The sequence below is a fragment of the Pistacia vera genome, unplaced genomic scaffold (genome assembly GCF_008641045.1).
Source record: "Pistacia vera cultivar Batoury unplaced genomic scaffold, PisVer_v2 Contig1055, whole genome shotgun sequence".
NCBI lineage: Eukaryota > Viridiplantae > Streptophyta > Magnoliopsida > Sapindales > Anacardiaceae > Pistacia > Pistacia vera.
The window spans coordinates 124,849-145,886 of record NW_022195088.1 but is presented as its reverse complement, the minus strand read 5'-3'; the positions used below and the strand labels follow the sequence as shown (position 1 = coordinate 145,886).

General features: G+C 35.7%; 5 protein-coding genes across 6 annotated transcripts; 3 read left to right on the top strand and 2 right to left on the bottom strand.

Annotated features, from left to right (window-relative positions):
• The first annotated feature begins 102 nt into the window (after positions 1–102).
• LOC116128834 (probable carboxylesterase 16) lies at positions 103–1,031 on the top strand. The gene has a single exon (XM_031414600.1). It carries the CDS (start codon positions 277–279, stop codon positions 904–906), a length of 630 nt encoding a protein of 209 aa, XP_031270460.1. The 5' UTR covers positions 103–276; the 3' UTR covers positions 907–1,031.
• Positions 1,032–2,516: 1,485 nt separating this feature from the next.
• On the top strand, positions 2,517–3,711 carry LOC116128734 (small heat shock protein, chloroplastic-like). The gene is made up of 2 exons (XM_031414490.1): positions 2,517–2,887; positions 3,071–3,711. The coding sequence occupies exons 1-2, from the start codon at positions 2,653–2,655 to the stop codon at positions 3,538–3,540; spliced, it is 705 nt and encodes a 234-aa protein (XP_031270350.1). The 5' UTR covers positions 2,517–2,652; the 3' UTR covers positions 3,541–3,711.
• Positions 3,712–5,171: 1,460 nt separating this feature from the next.
• On the top strand, positions 5,172–10,264 carry LOC116128203 (protein WVD2-like 7). The gene is made up of 10 exons (XM_031413900.1): positions 5,172–5,521; positions 6,310–6,963; positions 7,044–7,352; positions 7,473–7,531; positions 7,640–7,714; positions 8,031–8,133; positions 8,227–8,298; positions 8,608–8,718; positions 9,015–9,125; positions 9,429–10,264. The coding sequence occupies exons 1-10, from the start codon at positions 5,453–5,455 to the stop codon at positions 9,786–9,788; spliced, it is 1,923 nt and encodes a 640-aa protein (XP_031269760.1). The 5' UTR covers positions 5,172–5,452; the 3' UTR covers positions 9,789–10,264.
• A 352-nt stretch (positions 10,265–10,616) lies between these two features.
• LOC116128210 (two-component response regulator ARR11-like) lies at positions 10,617–16,269 on the bottom strand. 2 transcript variants are annotated; one of them, XM_031413911.1, is made up of 6 exons: positions 16,222–16,269; positions 15,861–16,033; positions 13,123–13,275; positions 12,604–12,990; positions 12,402–12,478; positions 10,617–11,792 (listed from the first exon to the last, which is right to left on the bottom strand). In XM_031413911.1, the coding sequence occupies exons 2-6, from the start codon at positions 15,991–15,993 to the stop codon at positions 10,788–10,790; spliced, it is 1,755 nt and encodes a 584-aa protein (XP_031269771.1). In that variant the 5' UTR covers positions 15,994–16,033; positions 16,222–16,269; the 3' UTR covers positions 10,617–10,787. The 2 variants fall into 2 exon arrangements, with proteins under 2 accessions (XP_031269771.1, XP_031269765.1); XM_031413905.1 differs by having other exon boundaries at positions 16,195–16,264.
• Positions 16,270–18,682: 2,413 nt separating this feature from the next.
• Positions 18,683–19,549, bottom strand: LOC116128615 (two-component response regulator ARR11-like). The gene is made up of 3 exons (XM_031414368.1): positions 19,240–19,549; positions 18,958–19,110; positions 18,683–18,825 (listed from the first exon to the last, which is right to left on the bottom strand). The coding sequence occupies exons 1-3, from the start codon at positions 19,370–19,372 to the stop codon at positions 18,683–18,685; spliced, it is 429 nt and encodes a 142-aa protein (XP_031270228.1). The 5' UTR covers positions 19,373–19,549.
• Positions 19,550–21,038: the final 1,489 nt, after the last annotated feature.

Genomic DNA, 21,038 nt, shown 5'->3' with positions numbered 1-21,038 from the left:
AACCAAACAGCGTCTGCGGAACCTTCCAGCTTCCATTTGGACTTTGAAAAGTACAATCATCCTCGGCATAATTAACAAAACTTTCTTTTTAAGACATCCTCATCCAGTCCAGTCACAGACGCCATCGAGAAAAAGATTAATAATTACGATTCAACTTGAAGAACCAGTCTCTTCCTCCTCTTTTCCCTCGTTCTTGTTAATGACTGCTTCACGAAACCAAAAGAAAATCTCAATCCTCGTCCCCATTAATCTTTCTTAGCATCTTGCTCACAAGCAATGCCAAGTTTAACTGTCAAACTCTATAGTATCTTCTTCAAACTCAACAAGAAACATCAACTACACAATCTAACTGTACAAGCACAAACTCAATTATCTTCCTTTGTCACCACTTCAAGGCCCGACGGAGCTGTAGCCCCCAGCAATCCCACTTTCGTTGATGGGGTGGCGACTAAAGATATCCACATAGACCCCAATTCTGGTCTCACGCTCCGTATATTTCTTCCTGATACAGTTGTTGACTCTTCTTTGGATAATGGTCATGTTTACAAAGGCTATTCTCCTCTCACGACGGGAAGAAATAATGGCTACAAGAAACTGCCTGTTATGTTGCAGTTTCATGGTGGGGGGTTTGTGAGTGGGAGCTGTGACTCGGTTGCAAACGATGCGTTTTGTAGAAGGATTGCCAAGTTGTGTGATGTAATTGTTATAGCGGTTGGGTATAGGTTGGCGCCAGAGAGTAGGTATCCGTCGTCGTTTGAGGATGGATTTAAGGTGTTGAATTGGTTAAAAAAGCAGGCTAATTTGGCACAGATTGGGAATGGGGAAAAAGAGAGGCATGTTTTTGATGGGTTTGGTGTGTCTATGGTTGAACCTTGGTTGGCTGCTCATGGTGATCCTTCTAGGTAGTATTTCTTATCCCCTGGCTTAAAATGAAATTTATCTGTTCTTGGTTTTGATTAATTTCTGGCATGTTTATGTGTTTGTATATAGTTTAAGAAGCCTTGAATTACCTTATGTATGAGAGTCAATGATCCAATGGCTGTAATTGCAATTTGCANTTTGGGTTTGTTTGCAACAATTTCAGGTTTGTGGGAATATAATATAATTTTGAAAAGATTACATAATACTTCATTAATCCTAATTAAGCACTAATTACCCTTAATCAATAATATGGCTATTTAGTTAACACTTTAAAACTTGATAGCCTTTTAATTAAATGCAAACTTGAGATGTCCTTCTAGTAAACTGCCCCCCCTGAAATGGTGGTGGTGGTGGTGGTGGTGGTGGTGGTGATGGTGTAAATATGAAAAGGGTGGAGGGAAGTGCTGAGTGTTAAGCTTTGAATGAAGAAGATGAGTGATATGCATTTATTTTGCGACGGTGGTACAGTCAAAAGCTGACCATAAATCTGACATCATACTAATTTCGAACTGTATGAATACACGTGTTATATATATATTATTTTTTATTTTAAAAATTAACTAATTAGAAGAATGACTTGTATTAAAAAAAAAAAAAAAAAAAATGCCCTTTTCCACTTGGCCCGAGTAAGAGAAACTATGGAGATGGGCTTAACTGCGTAGCGTATATTTATTGCTGGGCCTGAATGGGGGCAAGAGTGTAATTTTGTACATAATTTATACAAGAGTGGTAATTTAAATGGAATGGTGTTATTTAAGTTCCACCTAAATTCTTTTTTAGCTCCAAAGTCAATTAAATTTAAATAAATTTTGTTTTATTCCAAAATTAACATTTTCTTAATCCTTTTAATCTCCACTTTCCTGATCTTTTTAATTCTTTTAACTTTTTTATTTAATTATGACTAATAAACAATAAACTTATAATCGGAATCTTTCCAATCTTGTTTTGGTTTCTTTAGTTCATTATTGGGGTGCTAATAAGTAATAACTCCACTCAAATTTTATTTGTAAAATAATATTGTATAAAGAGTGGTGTTATTTAAACCGGACCCTATCTCTTTCTAACCCCCCAAATGAATTAAAAATAAATAAATTTCATTGTATTCTAGAAAGAGTAAGGCTAAAGAGTAATGTTACATTTATACTACTCTTTTATACCATATTTATTACAACATGATGTGACATTTATTACAATCACACAAAGTTTATTATACTATTAAAAATTCAAAATAATTAAAAATTTGTGTGGTTGTGACATATGCCACGTCATAATGTAATGAAAATTGTGTAAAAGAATGGTGTAAATGTAACATTACTCTTTCAGAAATTACCCTTTTTTTTAAATTTTTTTAACTTTTTAATTTTTCTAATATTATTTAATTTCTTTTCTTTCTCAGAAACCTCATGATTTAGAAACATTTACGGAAAACTCATAAAAATAAAAGAAACAGAGGTTGGAAAAAATATTTCTGATCCCAAGGAAAGTTCCTCAACCTTTTGTTATCGGTAGAGTGAGTGAGAATACTGAAAACGACGTCGTCCCTCCCATCTGCAGAAGTCCTCTGGAGGAGTCTAGAAATTCTGCACTCTCTGTCCAATTCTATCTCATTTCTCTTTCTAGAAATGTCTTCTCTTCTCTTCTTTTCCATATATAAATCAACCAAACTCCTCCTTTCCGGTGGCTAATTGAATTGATATCAACTTCACTGTATCAACAAACACCAATTCCAAAATGTCTCAGGCTCTCTCCAGTATAAGCATCTCCCTTCCTTTATCTTACAAAACTACCATAAATTCAAGAAAACCCCACCTTTTCTCCCCAAATAATGGAGGCTTCAGCCGCAACAATTTCACCGTCAAGGCCTTGGCCGGAGAAAACCGAGACAACCTGGATCATTTGCAGCGAGCCAGCTCCAAACACCAACAACCCCAACCCCGGAAACGCGTTGCCCCTGTTGCACCAATAGGTACTCTTACCATTTTATCCCTATTTCTTTAGCAAATTTTGAATCTTTCTACTTAATGTTCAAAGGAAAACTCAGTCACATGCAACACTTTGAATATTTAAATTTGGGAGTTTTAAGTTTGTTTAGAATATACACTGACTGGTTTTTTTATTTTATTTTATTTTATTTGAATGTATTGTTCAGGGTTATGGGACCGGTTTCCTACGGCAAGAACGGTGCAGCAGATGATGGAGACGATGGATAGGATGGTGGAGGATCCATTTACATATTCCGGGACATGGCTCTCACCTCTACCAAGCGAGACAGGTGGTTACAGCAGAGGAAGAACGCCATGGGAGATAAAAGAAGGAGAACGCGAGTACAAGATGAGGTTTGACATGCCTGGAATGACTAAAGATGATGTCAAGGTTTGGGTAGAGGAGAAGATGCTGGTTTTGAAGGCTGAAAAGGTGGGTCGAAATAAGGAAGACCATGAGAATAATGGTGAAGAAGAATGGTCTGCTAAAAGCTATGGAAAGTATAGCTGTCGGATTGCGTTGCCTGAGAATGTTGAGTTTGAAAAAATTAGAGCTGAAGTCAAAGATGGGGTGTTGTATATAACCATCCCCAAGTCAAGTAGTGATGGTAAAATCTTGGATATCAATGTTAAATGATCAATTACAGTGGTGTCTTGAAGCTCTAAGTTGTGCCCTTTTTGTTTTACAGTATTACAGGAAATAAAATTCTTTTTTCTGTAAGGAGAATCAGTTGTAGAGTTTGCAGTATGTCAATGGAGTTTCCAGTGTAGCAAAGTCTAAATCCTGAAAGGTGATAAATGGTTTGGCTCAAGAGTTTTCTAGATTTTACTTTAAAGATTATCCAGCATGTTAACCGTCTGTCTTAAAATTTAATATGTGTCTGTTATATGATCTCCATTAAAGCTGCAGAAGCTCAATTGTTCATTAATTATTAATTTATTGTCAAGTTTTATAATTATTACAAAATTACGATTAATTGTTAAGATTATAATTATATATGAAAATTATAGTGGGAAGCACCTTGACTAATAAAACAAGACCAACGTTCACGTGAATATATTTTTTCTTATTTTTTTAATAGCACATGTAGATGTCCCAGTTGTTGAGCATTGGGCTTCAAAAGTCAAAACGTTAAAATTAAATGTTCAATGTATGAGTAAACGGTCTTTTCCCACCCAAGGTTTGCTAAAAAAACATTTTTCACCCAAAAAATTTTAAAATACTACTTTTTCATCCAAAGTTTATATTACGTTATTATCCAAAATCGATTTTAATAGTAAAAATTCTTTTCATCACCACTATTTAAATCTCTGATCTTTTCTCTATAAAATCTCTCTTATTTTGAAATTTGATTTCTCATCAATTCTCGATCATCGTAAAGTTAGGGTTTTTTGTTCTTAGCTGTTTTTTGGTTGATTTCTATGGTAAATATTTAATCGGTCATCACTATTAGAGGTGGAAAAGCGGGTGGCTCAGCCCGTGTTGGGCCTGGGCAATTTGCGGGCCAAGTTGGATTTGATCGACTCTTTTTTCAAAAGGGCTAGCTTGGCTCGATCGATCCGATGGGTTTTTTTGCGAGCCCGCCCAACAAAAAAAGAAATGGCCAACCTCGCCGGGCTCGACAAGTTTGAAAAAATAAAAATAAACCCGTTGAGGGATACCCAGGCCGAGCCCAACTCGACCCGCCCTTAAGCCGAGCCTGGGTTTAGTCAAGCCGACTTGCCTAACCCAGCCCATTTTTTCACCTCTAACCACCATTCGATTCAATGGTCTCTACTCTGTAAAACTCCTGTTACCCTGGTTTTCAATAACTCGCACAACACCAGTTGAGAAAATGAAATGTATTTTGTGTTAATAGAATATAAACTTTGGGTGAAAAGTAGTATTTTAAAACTTTTTGGGTGAAAAAAGTAATTAAGGTAAACCTTGTGTGGGAAAAAGTCGTTTACTCTTTAATTCATATTCATTCCTTGTAGACAAAAGCCGTTGCAAAACCCCCCAATTATTCGAGGAGAAATGTCTCTCTCTCTCTCTGCTTCAAATTCAAATTACAACTTATAAACTAATGCAATAAAGTTTGATACTTTCTCTCACCCACCTCACATCTTGTTTACCATCTTCACATCACACACACACACATATATAACCCAAACAAAAAAGAGAAGTAGACGTTGGGAAAGCTTTAATGGGTCCAACTCATAGATTCATTTTTTTCATAGCAAAGATTCAATCTTTTTTAGAAGAAAACAGTAGTGAATATATATACTAAAGGCAAACCGAAAAACCCCCACATTTAAAAGTTTCTTTCTATTCTGCGTGTATCATTTTGTGTCTCAGTTACATGGTGTTGCTTTGCTTCTCTGGACCACGAGAAACGGACCCATATGAGCCTATGAGTCAGTGATTCAAATTCCCGAGTGAATATTGTCAGTGAACTTCATTCTGGGTAGTGAGCTCGCTTGATAAATATTATCATTTTTAACCAAGAAAGGAAGAAGAAAGAAAGAAAGAAAAGATAAGAAAGGGTTTTAAGTCTATACATAAAGAAATGGGTGAATCAGCTGTGCTCTTGAGATCGTTTTCTCATCCATCTGACGCTTCTTGTGAAGCCAAAGAGGTTTGTTTTGAAATATTTTTTTAAGTTCTGCGTTTCTTGGTTTTCTGTCTTCTTGTTCTGTTATTTTCTATTGAAATCTTTAGATACATATTAATATATATCTTACAAATGAAGTCTCCAATACATGTTCCCTTTTTTTTTTTTTTTTTAATTTGTTCTTATGGTTTCTTTTGGCTTCTGGGAGATATTGGAAATTGCATTCAATTCTTGGTTGTGTTAGATTGGATACATAACTTCCGTTTGTGTTCTTGGGAAGGAGCAGAAGAAATGAAGAGAAACTGCTGAAACTGCCTAATAACTACTAAAGGAAGTTACTTTCAAGCAGTTTCTTTTCCTTAATAACTTCCTAGAACCAGACAGGAATATCTCTTTCTTTAATTTTCTAAATGATTCTTATGTTACAATTTGATTCCTTTGCTGTCTACTGTTTATTTGATGTAATCAGGTTGCGATTGATCTTTGGTGTTGTGTCTTCTATTGTCCATTCTGTTTTTATTTATAGTCACGTTTTCATGTGCTCCTTATTGGGGCTAGCGAAATTCTGTTGTTTTGTAATTACAGTAGCAAAAAACTGGGTGGGGTTTCAATATCATGGATAATTATGAATTTTCTACTCAAGTATGAGATGATTTAGTGAAATTTTTTCATATTTCCCTGTTCAATATGCATTTAGATATATTTGGATAAAAATCCCCATTCATGCTTAATGTTTTTGGTTATTACTATCAGTAGAAAATCTATGTTGTATGGCTTTGAAGAGGAAACTCATAAGTTGTTTTACATTACAGGGTGATCCTATTCATGCTCTTACAGAATCAATATCATTCGGGCGATTTGTGTCAGAATCTCTGGCTTGGGAGAAATGGTCAACATTTTCTCACAATCGTTACTTAGAAGAAGTTGAGAAGTTTTCTAAACCAGGTTCTGTAGCTGAGAAGAAAGCATATTTTGAAGCTCATTATAAGAGAAAAGCTGCCATGAAAGCAGCAGCAATTGAGGAAGCAAAATCAGCTGCTAATGATGCCCCTGATTTAAAAACTACTGGTGAAATTCACAATGACTCCCCCACGGATACAGAGTCAGTAGAAGCAAACAGCCACCTGGTCATCGACAAACAACAAGAACAATATATTTCCAATACTGACAATGGCTCTTCCACAGATTTAGAGTTAGCAAAGAAAAATAGCCATGTAGTTAGTGATAAACAATGTGAAAAAAATCTTCCTGATACTGAGGTAGCCAATTCTCTTGATGCAAATGCATGCAATTCTATCAATGTAAATAATGAGGTAGAAAATGCTGATTCGAAAGGAGCTGCACCGGTAATAGAATGTGCTGTCAATGTGGAGAAACCTATCCAAGCTGATAGCTTGAAGCAGATTCAGAATGCTGATTTCCTCAACGAGATTGTGGCTTCCCCTGTTGAGAACATGCTCAACAAGGTTATATGTCTAGCCAATCCATTTTTTTTAATCCTGTTTAACTTAGTATATTATATTTATTATTGTTTTGTACAATGCAGGAAGTTGTAGATCAAGAGAATTTGGCTTCGTCAAGCAAGAAAAAAAGGTCAAGTTGCTCAGCAAAGTCATCAACTCAAAGCAGAGAATCAGGACTGGCATCATATCCTTCCAAGCAAGCTCGTTCCTTACCACCTAGAAATGTAAATAATGTTGCTAAGAAGTCTGTAGGAGACTCACATGAGAAAAAGAGAGTAGTTCCAAAAACCCTCCATATGTCAATTAATTTCACTTCGCATGCTAGTGAAACCAGTAAAGGTTCCCCCAAAATACCCAAAGACAGTTCAACTCCCATACGAAATCCAATCAGAGTAACTTCTATTCCCTGTACACCTTTTCGAACCTTATACATGTACACACACATCTAATTGTTCATCATACTAGGAAGAATATGTTAAATCAACAAGATGATTTTTATTTACAATCTGCAGGCTTCTGTTAATGGGGTATCTAAGCATCTTTCCAAAATTTTCCAGTCAGAAGATAAAAGGTATTCTACCCTAAAAATTGTCTCAGCCAATATGAAACACTCTCTGTTTTTACTGCATGCAGAAAAAAACTATATCTGTTACTAACATGATAAGAATCATTGTTACAGGAATAAAGCACTTCTCAATAAGTCAGTTTCCGGAGGAATGGCTGAATTCGGGAAATTGCATTCCCTCCCTACGGAGTAAGAATTTTTGCTACTTAATTTTCCTTGTGTATGCATATCCTGTAATTGTTGCTTTATAAATCATGTTATTGCTACTTTTTTTATTTTCAGGTCTAGTTATTTTTAACTATGCACATCTCTTTGATCTCATGTTATAAAATTTGAAAAGTATTTAACTGTCCTGATCTTAAGTACCTCATCCAACATCGGTTATACTATATTTACTGATTTCACCTTCTATATGAGTATTAAATGTTTATTGACTGGACAAGGAAGTAGTGATAACACTTTCACATGGAAACTTCTAAGTTATATTTTACTGGTTGTATGGCAGTGGCTCAGAATCTGCGAAAATCAATGGAAGCAAAGTACAATCTCCAAATATATCCTCTCCTTTTAGCTTCAGAAGTGAAGAAAGAGCAGTAAAAAGGAAAGAGGCAAGGATTATGTAATATGTTTTATTTCTTATCATGTCATGAGTTGTAATGTTACCAACCTTTGATACCTTTTATCTGTTTGCTACATGTCAGTTCTATCAGAAGCTGGAAGAGAAAAGCAAAGCAAAGGAAGCAGAAAAGGCACAACTGAAAACTAGATCGAAGGTTTATTTTACTTGACTTTATAGTAGTGTTGTTGTGTTTATTAGGCAGTTGCTGAATGAAAAAAAATACAACCATCTTAGCTTTTGAATGGGGCCAAGATCTAAAAAATGTGGAAATATGTTGAAGGTTGCAAGTTTTCTTAATAATGTGAACCAATAAATAAAGATTTGAGTTGCCCCAGGTGATTGTAATATAATATGTTAGGTTTGATGTACCTTCCTTTAGTGGTTAGTAAGGGATTGTACGATTTATCTCCCTTGCATGGTCAGACAATGAACCTTTACTAATTTTTCCTTTCATTTTATGCAGGAGAAAACAGAGCATGGCATTATAAAACTGAGGCAGAGTACTGGCTTTGGTGCTAAAAAGAATGAACTTTTGAATTGTCGACCTAATTTCCAGAGTAATCAGGCAAAAAAGGTTCTTACCTATCTTCTCTGTTTATACTGTTGCAGTGAATTATGATTTTTATTAATCTGCTGTAGTTGTCTGTAGTCGTAACCCTTTCTTTTTAGTATTCTTTTTTGAGGCCTTATGTTGGGGATGCCTTTTGTTATGAGTTCATTTTAAAAGGCATTAAACAATACGTTGCCAATTTAAGCTTGTAACATGACCTATTTCTTAAAGGGGACCTAAGAAGACAGTCAATTTTTTTCTGTTCAATCATTTGCTTTGTGGCCCTAGCCAACCGATAACTTTTCTCCCATGTTATGCAGGGGAAAGCTGAGCATGATGCTGAAAAGTTGAGGCAGAGTACTGGCTTTAAAGCTAAACTAAATGGAGATCTTCGTTGTGGTTCGCCTTCCCCGAGCAATCAAATGAAGAAGGTTCTTATATTATCTATATTTATTTTACTATGATACCAAAATCATTATCGTGGAATGAACTATTTTTTGTGATTTCAAGCTTGTTACAAAAGCCTATTATATTCAGTTTCATTTTGTTGTATTACCTATGATCCTCCTCCCTATATCTCTTTTGGTGGTGGATACATAAGGGCGCAACATCTATAGACACCTTTCCTAGAGTTAAAAGTCTTGATTCTTAAATTATTTTATATTATTTTGTTCTTTCATGTTCGTTTAGATGCTTATCTGGTTGGTGGTAATTTGATGAACCATATATTGTAGATCCCACTTACTCAGCCTTGGTCACCGAAACGTGGAGGGAAGCCAACTCCAACTGCAGTTCAGGATGCAAGCTCACGGCCTCCTAGAATGCCTTCAATCAGTAAAGAGAGCTCCAAGCTTGTTAGGGAGCAAAATTACAGAAGCACAACACGTCCAGTCACTTCTCTACCAAAATTTGCAAGGAAGCAAACTGCTGACACTGTCCAGGATGCAAGTAATAGACCACCATGGAGGTCTTCTATGAGTACTGCAAGCTTTAAGCGTGTTATGGAGAAAAATAACCAGAGCACAACTCTATCAGTTACTTCACTGCCAAAGAAAAATGCACATGAGAATGCTTCTCCAAATATACAGTGTTGAATTTCTAAATAGAGGGTGTTTTGGTATAAGTATGGCCATGGAGATTCAGTTGAAATTGACCAAACTGTTGCCCACCTTGAAGAGCTACTATTGTAAATTACACTTTTATGGGGATGGAAGAAAATCTTTATGGTGTTTAACACGATTCAGATTAGAGAGGATATTAGTGGAGATTTGTAATTTCTGTTGAGCAGCTTTCAACATCAATAAGAAGTCAAATTTTTGTACTGGTTCTTTACCTGCCGCTATGGTCATGTATGAATATAAGAGTTTGTGTATGGCTGCCGCAGTTAGTGAAAGTGAAATAATATCAGATAGGAGCCTGGACTCATAAAGTACTTGTGTCTGAATTATAAGTGGTACGGGTGAAAATCTCTTCATTGTGAGAGCAAGTGTGTATGATCATATCAAGAAGGAAGTTGAAGCATGTATAAATATATTAAATCAAATTTGCAAGTTATAACCTGTGTCAATAGCCCTTAAACGCTCGCTCACGGATGGTTGAACGCTGGTGAACATTATTTGAAATTTTGAATCACTTGTCTGCCACAAATTTTGCAAATGGAATCCTTTCTTATCTTGCAATGCCAGAATTAAAATCTTCCATCCATGATTAGTCAAATTGAAAGGGCAATGACCAAAGGTAATGACATTCAGGTAGCATGTTAGAAACAGCGGTCAGCAAGGACATTTGTTTTCTATTTAGGTAATAGCACTCATACAGAATCTGCAATGACTGATGACAGTTTGAGCATTGCCACCCATAGTCCCATTGCTTCTTTAACATACATATACATCAGTAACCAATGCCAACCTGATGTCAAGAACTTCATGTAGCAAGAGTATTATGCTTAATGATTGTCATCACTCATATTATACATGCGAAAATAAGATCCCTATTCTTAAAGAGTTGTAGCACTCCATTTATAGAATCATTACCTAATACGAGATAGCAAAATATCCATTATGCATCACAGACATACGATCGGCAGAGTAAGGTCATGCTATGAACAAACTTTGATCAACAACAGAATATTCTGCTGGGTCACAGGGATGCTCGTAGTCAAACCTAGAGTCGTACAAGTGAAATGGCACTTCATTGATGAGCAGTGGATCATCGTATAGTGAAAAATCAATATCCTGGAGTCCAAGATTCATTGCTAAACAGTCACCTTGAAGCAAATACAATTTTAAGTCCTCATCCAGTGTTGCTAGAGATGACCCAATTCCCCGGTTTATGTTTCTCTGCGCAGAATCTAAATTAGAGATGGAACTCGGATTAAAGCCCTGATTTTTCATGCTCGATGCCGTGGTGGAGATAGGCTCAAAAGCTTGATGACTAGCAATAGGAACCTCTGCTTGGCCAGAGAAAGAGTCAATCATAGTTCCTGTTGGACTTGCATGATTGGAATGATGGCTTCTGCACGTGGCATCCAAAGGCTTAATTTCAATGTCCCTGTCAGCTACAGAAGATTTGGAGCTTACGGATGGAACTGACTGTTTATGATCATTTTGTATGGGATGCTGAGGGCCAGGCAGAGGTAGCTGGCTGAAGCCATCCTGAAGTGGTTTGCATTCATGCTTGAATGGTGATTCTGGAACTTTACACCAAGAAAATTGGGTTGGAATAGTAGAATCAAAAGCTGTGAAGCTTATATCTGCTTCTGGTGGGACAAAACAGTCAAAATCCCTTTGCGAACTCCTGGCCTTAAGGGGATCAGGTACATCAACACTTAAAGCTCTTTTCGGTTCTGTTACAGGCACTGAAACAATCCCCTGAAGGTCACCTTCAACGCTCTTGGGACTCACATTCTGGATAAGGGAGTTACTGCAAGAAAACTCATAGCTGCCATTTGAAATATCAGTTTGTTGCATGCTGATCGGGTTCTGAATTCCAAAACTTCCATTGGAATCTTTTGGCGCAGAATCTGTATGCTTTACCCCACCAACAGAAGTTTTAAATTCATTTTCCTTCTGTAGCCTACTCAAATAGAGGCGGTACTTCTGCATAAAGGAAAAATTCCTTCAAGACACTTTTCATCTTGTTAAGACATTATTGATCATTATACAACACTTTAATTTTTTTCTCCTTTCATTTTCCTAGTTTTATGGTGAAAAACATACTTGTTCATCATAAATTATAAGTAAATGTCTACATTGATTGTGAAATATTAGCACTATGTGGTGGACATTCAACCTTTTTTATCTACCTTAGCCAAAAAGAAAATATGAGCAACATGATAGCTGGATAGACTCTCACATGAAATCTGTTTTTAGATTCAGGGGAAAAAAAAAGGATAGACTTTCAAATTAAATACCACCATTGATATTATAAGAGAAGTCATGAAATGGATGTTTAACTGAAAAAGATATAAGAGTATAGTTTTTGTAAGCATTTCCTCAAACAATTAAAATAACAGGATATAAAGCAGATAAATAAGGGTAGTATATATGCCATCCTACTGCAGTGTAGAATAGTTTTTTTGCAAATTAAATATGTGATAAATAATCAACCACAATTTTTCTTGAACAAACCTAGAAGGCAAAGAATAACTTAATATGGTTAGAAAAAACCCCTCGTATTCGTCAGCAAAATCTAATAGTGAGGTTTACCTGCAAATGGCTTGCAACATTTTCTCTTGTCAGCCATGGCACGTTCATCAAGTCCAGAATTTTTTTAGGACCAACTTCTGTTAAACAGACATCACATGTCATGGCTCTGTTGAAGCATGCTAAAGATGGCAGTTATATCATTGAAAAACACGTAACTTTCATGAAGTTAATTAAAAATTTTTAGTTCATGATGATCACTTACTATCAAATCCAATCTGATTTACAGCTTTCACAAACTTTTGGTGAAGGTCGACCGACCACACCACTCTAGCCTTTTTGGTTGACAAGGGATCCCCATAATCTTTGTCGTCGTCCTTGTTTTCAAAATCTTTTCTTTTCTTTATAGAGGTCAGATCTTCTCCTGTAAGCAAGTGTCCATCATCAGACTGATCTGATATATTTCTGGACATTTGGATAGTTTCAAACCCTTCAAGACACTCAATGTCTCGAATCTCATGTATCCTCTTTCTGAGGACATGCTGCCATATATTTCTAAGTTCTTTCATTCGTATGGGCTTCAGAAGATAATCGCATGCTCCATGTTGCACACCCTTCATTACACGGCTTGTCTCTCCATCAACAGACATCACTGCTCAGTCCATATATATGAGTCATCAAAAGCAGAGTTTCAGTGAATGTGGAAAAAAACAAAATGAGGCAAGGAAAATGTTTGAATTCAGGACAAAGGTTCATGTGTTACAAGTTATAACAAAGAACTTACTGATAACAGGAAGGTCCATTTCAAGGCCAACATGCTCAAGGAGTTTGAAACCATCCATATCAGGCATATTAACATCACTAATTACGATGTCATAACCGTCCTTTCTCTCCCGAAGCAAGCTTAAGGCATCTCGGGCTAAACCACACGTGGTTACTGAAACATAACAAAGCAGAAGAATAATTAAAATGAACCTTGAAATTTGTAAGAAAATATGAGGTCAGTATGCTGAACAGCTGAGAATATTTTCCAAAAAGCAAAATCAACATGTACAATAAAAATTTTACCAATAAAAAAGAAAAAAATCTGTATGATAAAATCCATGGCAAACCAAGTTTTATGTTATAATTTTTTATGACTCAAATTCTTAATTGTGTTTCAATTTTATAATCAACCATTTTAACAAATAAGATAGTTACTAGCTGTTGCACAAGGAAGATCTGACAATTAATTCCCTTAAAAGTATAGGAAGGGAAAAGATATCCTCAGCACTGAAAGACTTTAAGTGAGTGCAGTAAGACTAAAGAGGATGTTGTACAGTAGATCAACAGTACAATTTTAACTTTAGAAAGCGCAAAATATAGTCTAGGGTGTTCGTAGAGAAACATACAGATAGGATACTAGAATGACTCTCCAAAACAAGAATGCCAAGACTGAAATAGTAATCAACAGAACTTCTTAAAAATTCAATAGTGACTGGTAATAAACTGGAAGGATGATTGAGAAGGTTTGATCACATGCACTAAGTAAAAGTATTGGACAGCACCAGGAGAGAAAAAGGAACTAAAAAGAAACTGAAAATAAAGATACTACAGAGAAAAACTTGAAAGTCAAGGAGCCAGTTAAATGAGGTAGATGCAAAGATCTCAACATATTTACATCAATGGTGCAAATAGGCCTAACATTGATATCATGAAGAGAATTTACAAAGCCAACACATGGCTTCTGCAGGCTTAGCCAAGCCAGATTTGGTCTGCTCAATTCTGGCTCGGTTAAACTTATATCAAGGTTAAGCTTACATCACACATTTATATGATCTCATATATCAATTAGTAACATCCAACCTTAATTTCAGTAGTTCAGGCCACAATATCTAAATCATAGGAGAGATCACATTGATTTAACATAATTGTAGAAACCCAACAGCATAATCAGTAGCACACTAATTATTTCTATTACAACATATTTGAAAATTTCACTAAAATTCTTCATCATGTAGTTCCCACACTAAAATTAGATTACCCCATAATCTGCATGATGTCTAACTCAAACGTTCAGAAGCCTTACTGCATCTTGATTCTGTACAAGTTTGGCTTGTCATCAGCCTGAACTAGGCATCTTCAGTGAACAAACTAAGCACTACCATAAAGTTTCAGAGGCCATAAGGGATGTTAATTGAGTGAAATTAAAGTCTAATTTTCCCCATGTGATTATTTTCCTTGTGCACATGCCTTAAAAAACAAAGTTATATACTTAGATACAATTTTCTTAAAATAAAAAAAAATAAAAATTAAGATAAAGAATAGGCTCGAGGTTTAAACTCAGCTCAATCATTGATAAAGACCTATTAACAAGCCAAGCATAAAACACGAGAAGTTGGTGCTGGGGTCATGCTAAGTGCAAGGCATTTCATTGCTTAAGAATTAGCGCAATATCAATTATACTAAACTTCCTATTTAGAATTTGTAAATTGCATTCACAAGATTAAATAAAAACAGTCTCATTCCACTATCTTGTATAACACTTTCCAGTAGAAATTGAGTGCATCCATTGATTGGTCTTTACAATGGGCTTTCTGAATTGGAACTTGACTAGAAGAAATTTTTTGAGGGGTTTGGGCATAGGAACTAATGGAAGCCTTCATAACCATAGTTCACCTACTACAATATTTATTTGAACAAAAGATTTATCCTAAATTGCTTTCCAGCAACAGATTTATGCTCTTTAAGTAAAAGAATTTGGGTGATCTTGATCAATTACTGCAGAAATCAGTATCCAACACCAACATCTAGCAAACATTCTTACACATATCCGTGAATCTCAAATGCTTCCCTATAACAACCAGAAAGGTGTTCCCTAAGGCCTGAGCCTGGAATAACAGTCTAGCTGAGACTCAGCATATGGGTCAGAACACAACAATTACTGAAGCTTGAACACAAAATATATTTTTCAATTGACTTCAATCAATCTGACAGCCGATTACACTATTAACAGTCAAACTGGATTTATAACATTCTTATAGTATGTACTCAATATGAGAAGATCAAGCTCATAAATTTAGACCTACCATCTAGAAAATTCTACCCTTCGAAGAAAACCATAAGGTTAAATTCTCAGTAATTGCCACTAATGTTGAAATCAGAAAAGCGAAAAATAAAAGAAAACAAGGACATCATGACATGCAACTCAACCTTATTTCTTGCACTCTCATCGTTCGAGAGAAATATTACCAGCTACTCACATGCAAAGCTGGGATTTTAATGAAATAATTACATAAAAACGGATTTATCTTCAAGGACTCAACCAAAAAGAACCCCAAAATAGAAATGGCTAATGCCTTAGAATCTATGTATCAAACTTCAGTAGTAACCCAAAACACAGAAAATATCATCCAGCAATCAACAATTATGGTAAAAGAGAATCTTATAGCCTTCATGTAGCAAATTATATGAATGGTAAAACAGAAAGAGAGATATTAGCAAATAAAAACAGTAACAAAGTAAAGTTAGCTTCAATTTAACCTTCATAAGAACACTTTTTGAGCATCTTTTCAAGGATTTTAAGCCAAGTTGGGTCATCATCAACCACGAGAACACGAAGACCAGCAGGGTTAAACGTGTCGTTTCGAGGAGAAGAAGTGAAACCATTCTCCATCGTGGAAGAGTAAAAATGATCCAAGGGAAGATCAAGCAAACTAGACAAAGAAAGATATATAAAGAAGAGAACAGTTAGTGACTACACAAAGAGAGAAGATTAGTTTAAAGAGAATGAAAAGACAAAGTGTTCAAGGCTTAAGGGGTTTTAAAAAAGAACACTCGGGTTGCCACGGGTTTTAAGAGAGGAAGAGGAACAAACAACGAATATTGGCGTCGGCTACTTAACGGTTGCTGTGCTACGCGATGGCTTTATCTTCTTTCGGCTTCTTGTTTCTTCTCTCTCTCTCCCTCTCTCTCTCTCTCTTTTCTTCCAATAGGGATTAAGAAAGTGAAGGATACTAGTAGTAAAATAGTAAACACAACACAACGAGTAAGAGAAAGTGTTATGGGGATTGAAGTAGAATCTTTGAAAAGAGTTGGAAATTTAGAACCTAAAGTGGGTGTGAAAGAATATTTGAATAATCATGTTAGCTTATTAAAACAAATATTAATCTTTTGACAACAAAAGTTTGATTATTGACCTTATCATATTGGTGTAAAAATTTACAGGGTCCTGGAACAGGGTTTCCAGGCAGCTTACCGTCATGAGAGTGGAGGGATTCAAAACTAGGATCATGCGTCTTAACCACACATTCTGACATTCATCCTACCACTTAAGCTACCCAAAGGTGATTTTGGTGCAAAGATGGAATATGGAAACATCAGTTTAATAGCAATGTTTCTATGAAGAGTGTAATATTTGAGTTCATTGAAATTGGAATTTTTTCAATTTAAGAGGCGTGTTCACTGACAAGCTGGAATGAAAAATATCTCAAAATTGGATGTGATTTTCTTTTCTTGTTATGTTCGAACACTGAAGATAAGTGGTGAGACGTGTCTTTGGTTCTTTTGCTAGGGACATTGCTATGATTAATGTATGATAAAACTGGACAAGATAAGGTATTCTTTCTCTTTCATTTGTTTTATTGAATGCTTAATTCATTGTATTCCTAAGAAACATTTCATTGAGACTAATCAATATGTGCAAATAATTACCCTTTTATCTTCAGCCTATCAACAACTTTTTCTTTTTCCATTTTCATTTGAAGTTTTTCACCTTAGGCCTCCTAAATTTAGATAAGTATTAGAAAAACCAATATTAGTGTATACCACATGTAAAAGCAATGCTTTCACTTCGTAGAGAAGAAAACAAAAACGGAAAGATAAGCAAGTAGAGCAACAGCAAGTTCGTGGGGAATTATTGGATGAAAAGTTTGTTTAGTGCAATAACACGTGAGTTGCGTCTAAGAAGACATCATCAAACGTTGATTAGACCTGTAGAGGAATGACTGGATAAGGTAAGGATCATGTCTTGTTGGAGACAAACTGAAATGGGATTGGTACAAAATCCGAACTTTGAAATACCCTTTGGGTTTTTCATTTGACTTGGAATTGTTTAAACTTTAAACCAATGCAGCATTGACATCTCTGAAGGTGTTTGAAGCTAAGTGGGATAAAAAAGTAAATGAATTGAGTCAGGAAACCATAAAATAATGTAGTGGGAGCACAGAAGCCTATAGATTCTCGATAATTCTGCTACTATAAAGTATTCTTCTCTGTACTTGTTGGGAGAGAGAGTCAGAGGGAGGCAGGGTTTTTGTTGAATATAAAAATGAGCTTCAGGACAGGACATCCACACAATTTCACTTTCTTTTTTTCAACAGTTTATGGACTTCACTTGGTTGGATTAGACCCTGAAAATGCTTCAAAGCAACACATGGATCCATTTGCAGAGGGACAAAATATCTCTGTCAAGTCAACTTAGATATCTCAGAATGTAGATAACTGTCTCATTGTCATTGGGCCGTGCTTTCCACGCTTTGAATTTGACATTTCTTCAACATGAAAAAAATATTGCAAATGGAATTAGGAGAAGATTCTAAAACCAACATTAAATTTTTGCATGTTGTAATTTTTATAATGCTCAGGATTTATCTATACTCTGTTTCCACGCTGCATAGATTTAGTCACCAAGGAATAATGGAATATGTATCTTTTCTATTGTAACATAAAAAGAAAAAGGTTTAAGCAACAAAAGACGTCTAATATTAATAAAAATTAAAACATAAGATCAATTTTGAAAATGAGACTGAAGTAGACTTCAGTGCAAGTTTTTTTTTGGATGAAAGCCTCAAGATGTCCCCACACATAAAAGTATGAGACTAATTCTCGATCAAGGCTTGAGTAAATACCCCTAGTCACAAATTGTTTTCAGTGAGATTCGAATAGTTGGCCCACCGAAAGTCTAGTTACAAGCTAAATCACAGCTCATGGTTTTTTGGTGCAAGTGTTATGTTGAGTGAAGCTTAAGCGGTGTCGTACTGCGCATGACTGAAACGCTGACGTTTTAGTATTAGCTCAAGTGATAATCCTCAGCCATTGAATCCATTCAAATCTGACGGCTATTATCAGTCCATTAAGTCAAAGTATAAAAGGCAACAGATCTGAGGAAGTGCACAGCAACTTTATCTTCTTCTCTCTCGCGTTTTACATTAGATTTCAGGTTCTTATTTTCTACTCTTTCAAATATTGTAATCAGGTTTTAGATTCTTGAGAATCTTGTTAGCAGAAATTACAGGGTGATTTTTCTGGGATAGGCTTTCGGTTTTTCTGGTTAGCTTATTGTGATTACAGGAAAGTTAGAGTGATTATTGTAACAGTGTAAGAGTTGAGCGATTTGGGTTGTGATTTTGTGTGTCTTCTTTCATTCGTATGGGCTTCAGAAGATAATCGCATGCTCCATGTTGCACACCCTTCATTACACGGCTTGTCTCTCCATCAACAGACATCACTGCTCAGTCCATATATATGAGTCATCAAAAGCAGAGTTCTAGTGAATGTGGAAAAAAACAAAATGAGGCAAGGAAAATGTTTGAATTCAGGACAAAGGTTCATGTGTTACAAGTTATAACAAAGAACTTACAGATAACAGGAAGGTCCATTTCAAGGCCAACATGCTCAAGGAGTTTGAAACCATCCATACCAGCCATATTAACATCACTAATTACGATGTCATAACCGTCCTTTCTCTCACGAAGCAAGCTTAAGGCATCTCGGGCTAAACCACACGTGGTTACTGAAACATAACAAAGCAGAAGAACAATTAAAATGAGCCTTCATGTAGCAAATTATATGAATGGTAAAACAGAAAGAGAGATATTAGCAAATAAAAACAGTAACAAAGTAAAGTTAGCTTCAATTTAACCTTCATAAGAACACTTTTTGAGCATCTTTTCAAGGATTTTAAGCCAAGTTGGGTCATCATCAACCACGAGAACACGAAGACCAGCAGGGTTAAACGTGTCGTTTCGAGGAGAAGAAGTGAAACCATTCTCCATCGTGGAAGAGTAAAAATGATCCAAGGGAAGATCAAGCAAACTAGACAAAGAAAGATATATAAAGAAGAGAACAGTTAGTGACTACACAAAGAGAGAAGATTAGTTTAAAGAGAATGAAAAGACAAAGTGTTCAAGGCTTAAGGGGTTTTAAAAAAGAACACTCGGGTTGCCACGGGTTTTAAGAGAGGAAGAGGAACAAACAACGAATATTGGCGTCGGCTACTTAACGGTTGCTGTGCTACGCGATGGCTTTATCTTCTTTCGGCTTCTTGTTTCTTCTCTCTCTCTCCCTCTCTCTCTCTCTCTTTTCTTCCAATAGGGATTAAGAAAGTGAAGGATACTAGTAGTAAAATAGTAAACACAACACAACGAGTAAGAGAAAGTGTTATGGGGATTGAAGTAGAATCTTTGAAAAGAGTTGGAAATTTAGAACCTAAAGTGGGTGTGAAAGAATATTTGAATAATCATGTTAGCTTATTAAAACAAATATTAATCTTTTGACAACAAAAGTTTGATTATTGACCTTATCATATTGGTGTAAAAATTTACAGGGTCCTAGAACAGGGTTTCTAGGCAGCTTACCGTTATGAGAGTGGAGGGATTCAAAACTAGGATCATGCATCTTAACCACACATTCTGACATTCATCCTACCACTTAAGCTACCCAAAGGTGATTTTGGTGCAAAGATGGAATATGGAAACATCAGTTTAATAGCAATGTTTCTATGGAGAGTGTAATATTTGAGTTCATTGAAATTGGAATTGTTTCAATTTAAGAGGCGTGTTCACTGACAAGCTGGAATGAAAAATATCTCAAAATTGGATGTGATTTTCTTTTCTTGTTTTGTTCGAACACTGAAGATAAGTGGTGAGACGTGTCTTTGGTTCTTTTGCTAGGGACATTGCTATGATTAATGTATGATAAAACTGGACAAGATAAGGTATTCTTTCTCTTTCATTTGTTTTATTGAATGCTTAATTCATTGTATTCCTAAGAAACATTTCATTGAGACTAATCAATATGTGCAAATAATTACCCTTTTATCTTCAGCCTATCAACAACTTTTTCTTTTTCCATTTTCATTTGAAGTTTTTCACCTTAGGCCTCCTAAATTTAGATAAGTATTAGAAAAACCAATATTAGTGTATACCACATGTAAAAGCAATGCTTTCACTTCGTAGAGAAGAAAACAAAAACGGAAAGATAAGCAAGTAGAGCAACAGCAAGTTCGTGGGGAATTATTGGATGAAAAGTTTGTTTAGTGCAATAACACGTGAGTTGCGTCTAAGAAGACATCATCAAACGTTGATTAGACCTGTAGAGGAATGACTGGATAAGGTAAGGATCATGTCTTGTTGGAGACAAACTGAAATGGGATTGGTACAAAATCCGAACTTTGAAATACCCTTTGGGTTTTTCATTTGACTTGGAATTGTTTAAACTTTAAACCAATGCAGCATTGACATCTCTGAAGGTGTTTGAAGCTAAGTGTGATAAAAAAGTAAATGAGTTGAGTCAGGAAACCATAAAATAATGTAGTGGGTGCACAGAAGCCTATAGATTCTCGAGAATTCTGCTACTATAAAGTATTCTTCTCTGTACTTGTTGGGAGAGAGAGTCAGAGGGAGGCAGGGTTTTTGTTGAATATAAAAATGAGCTTCAGGA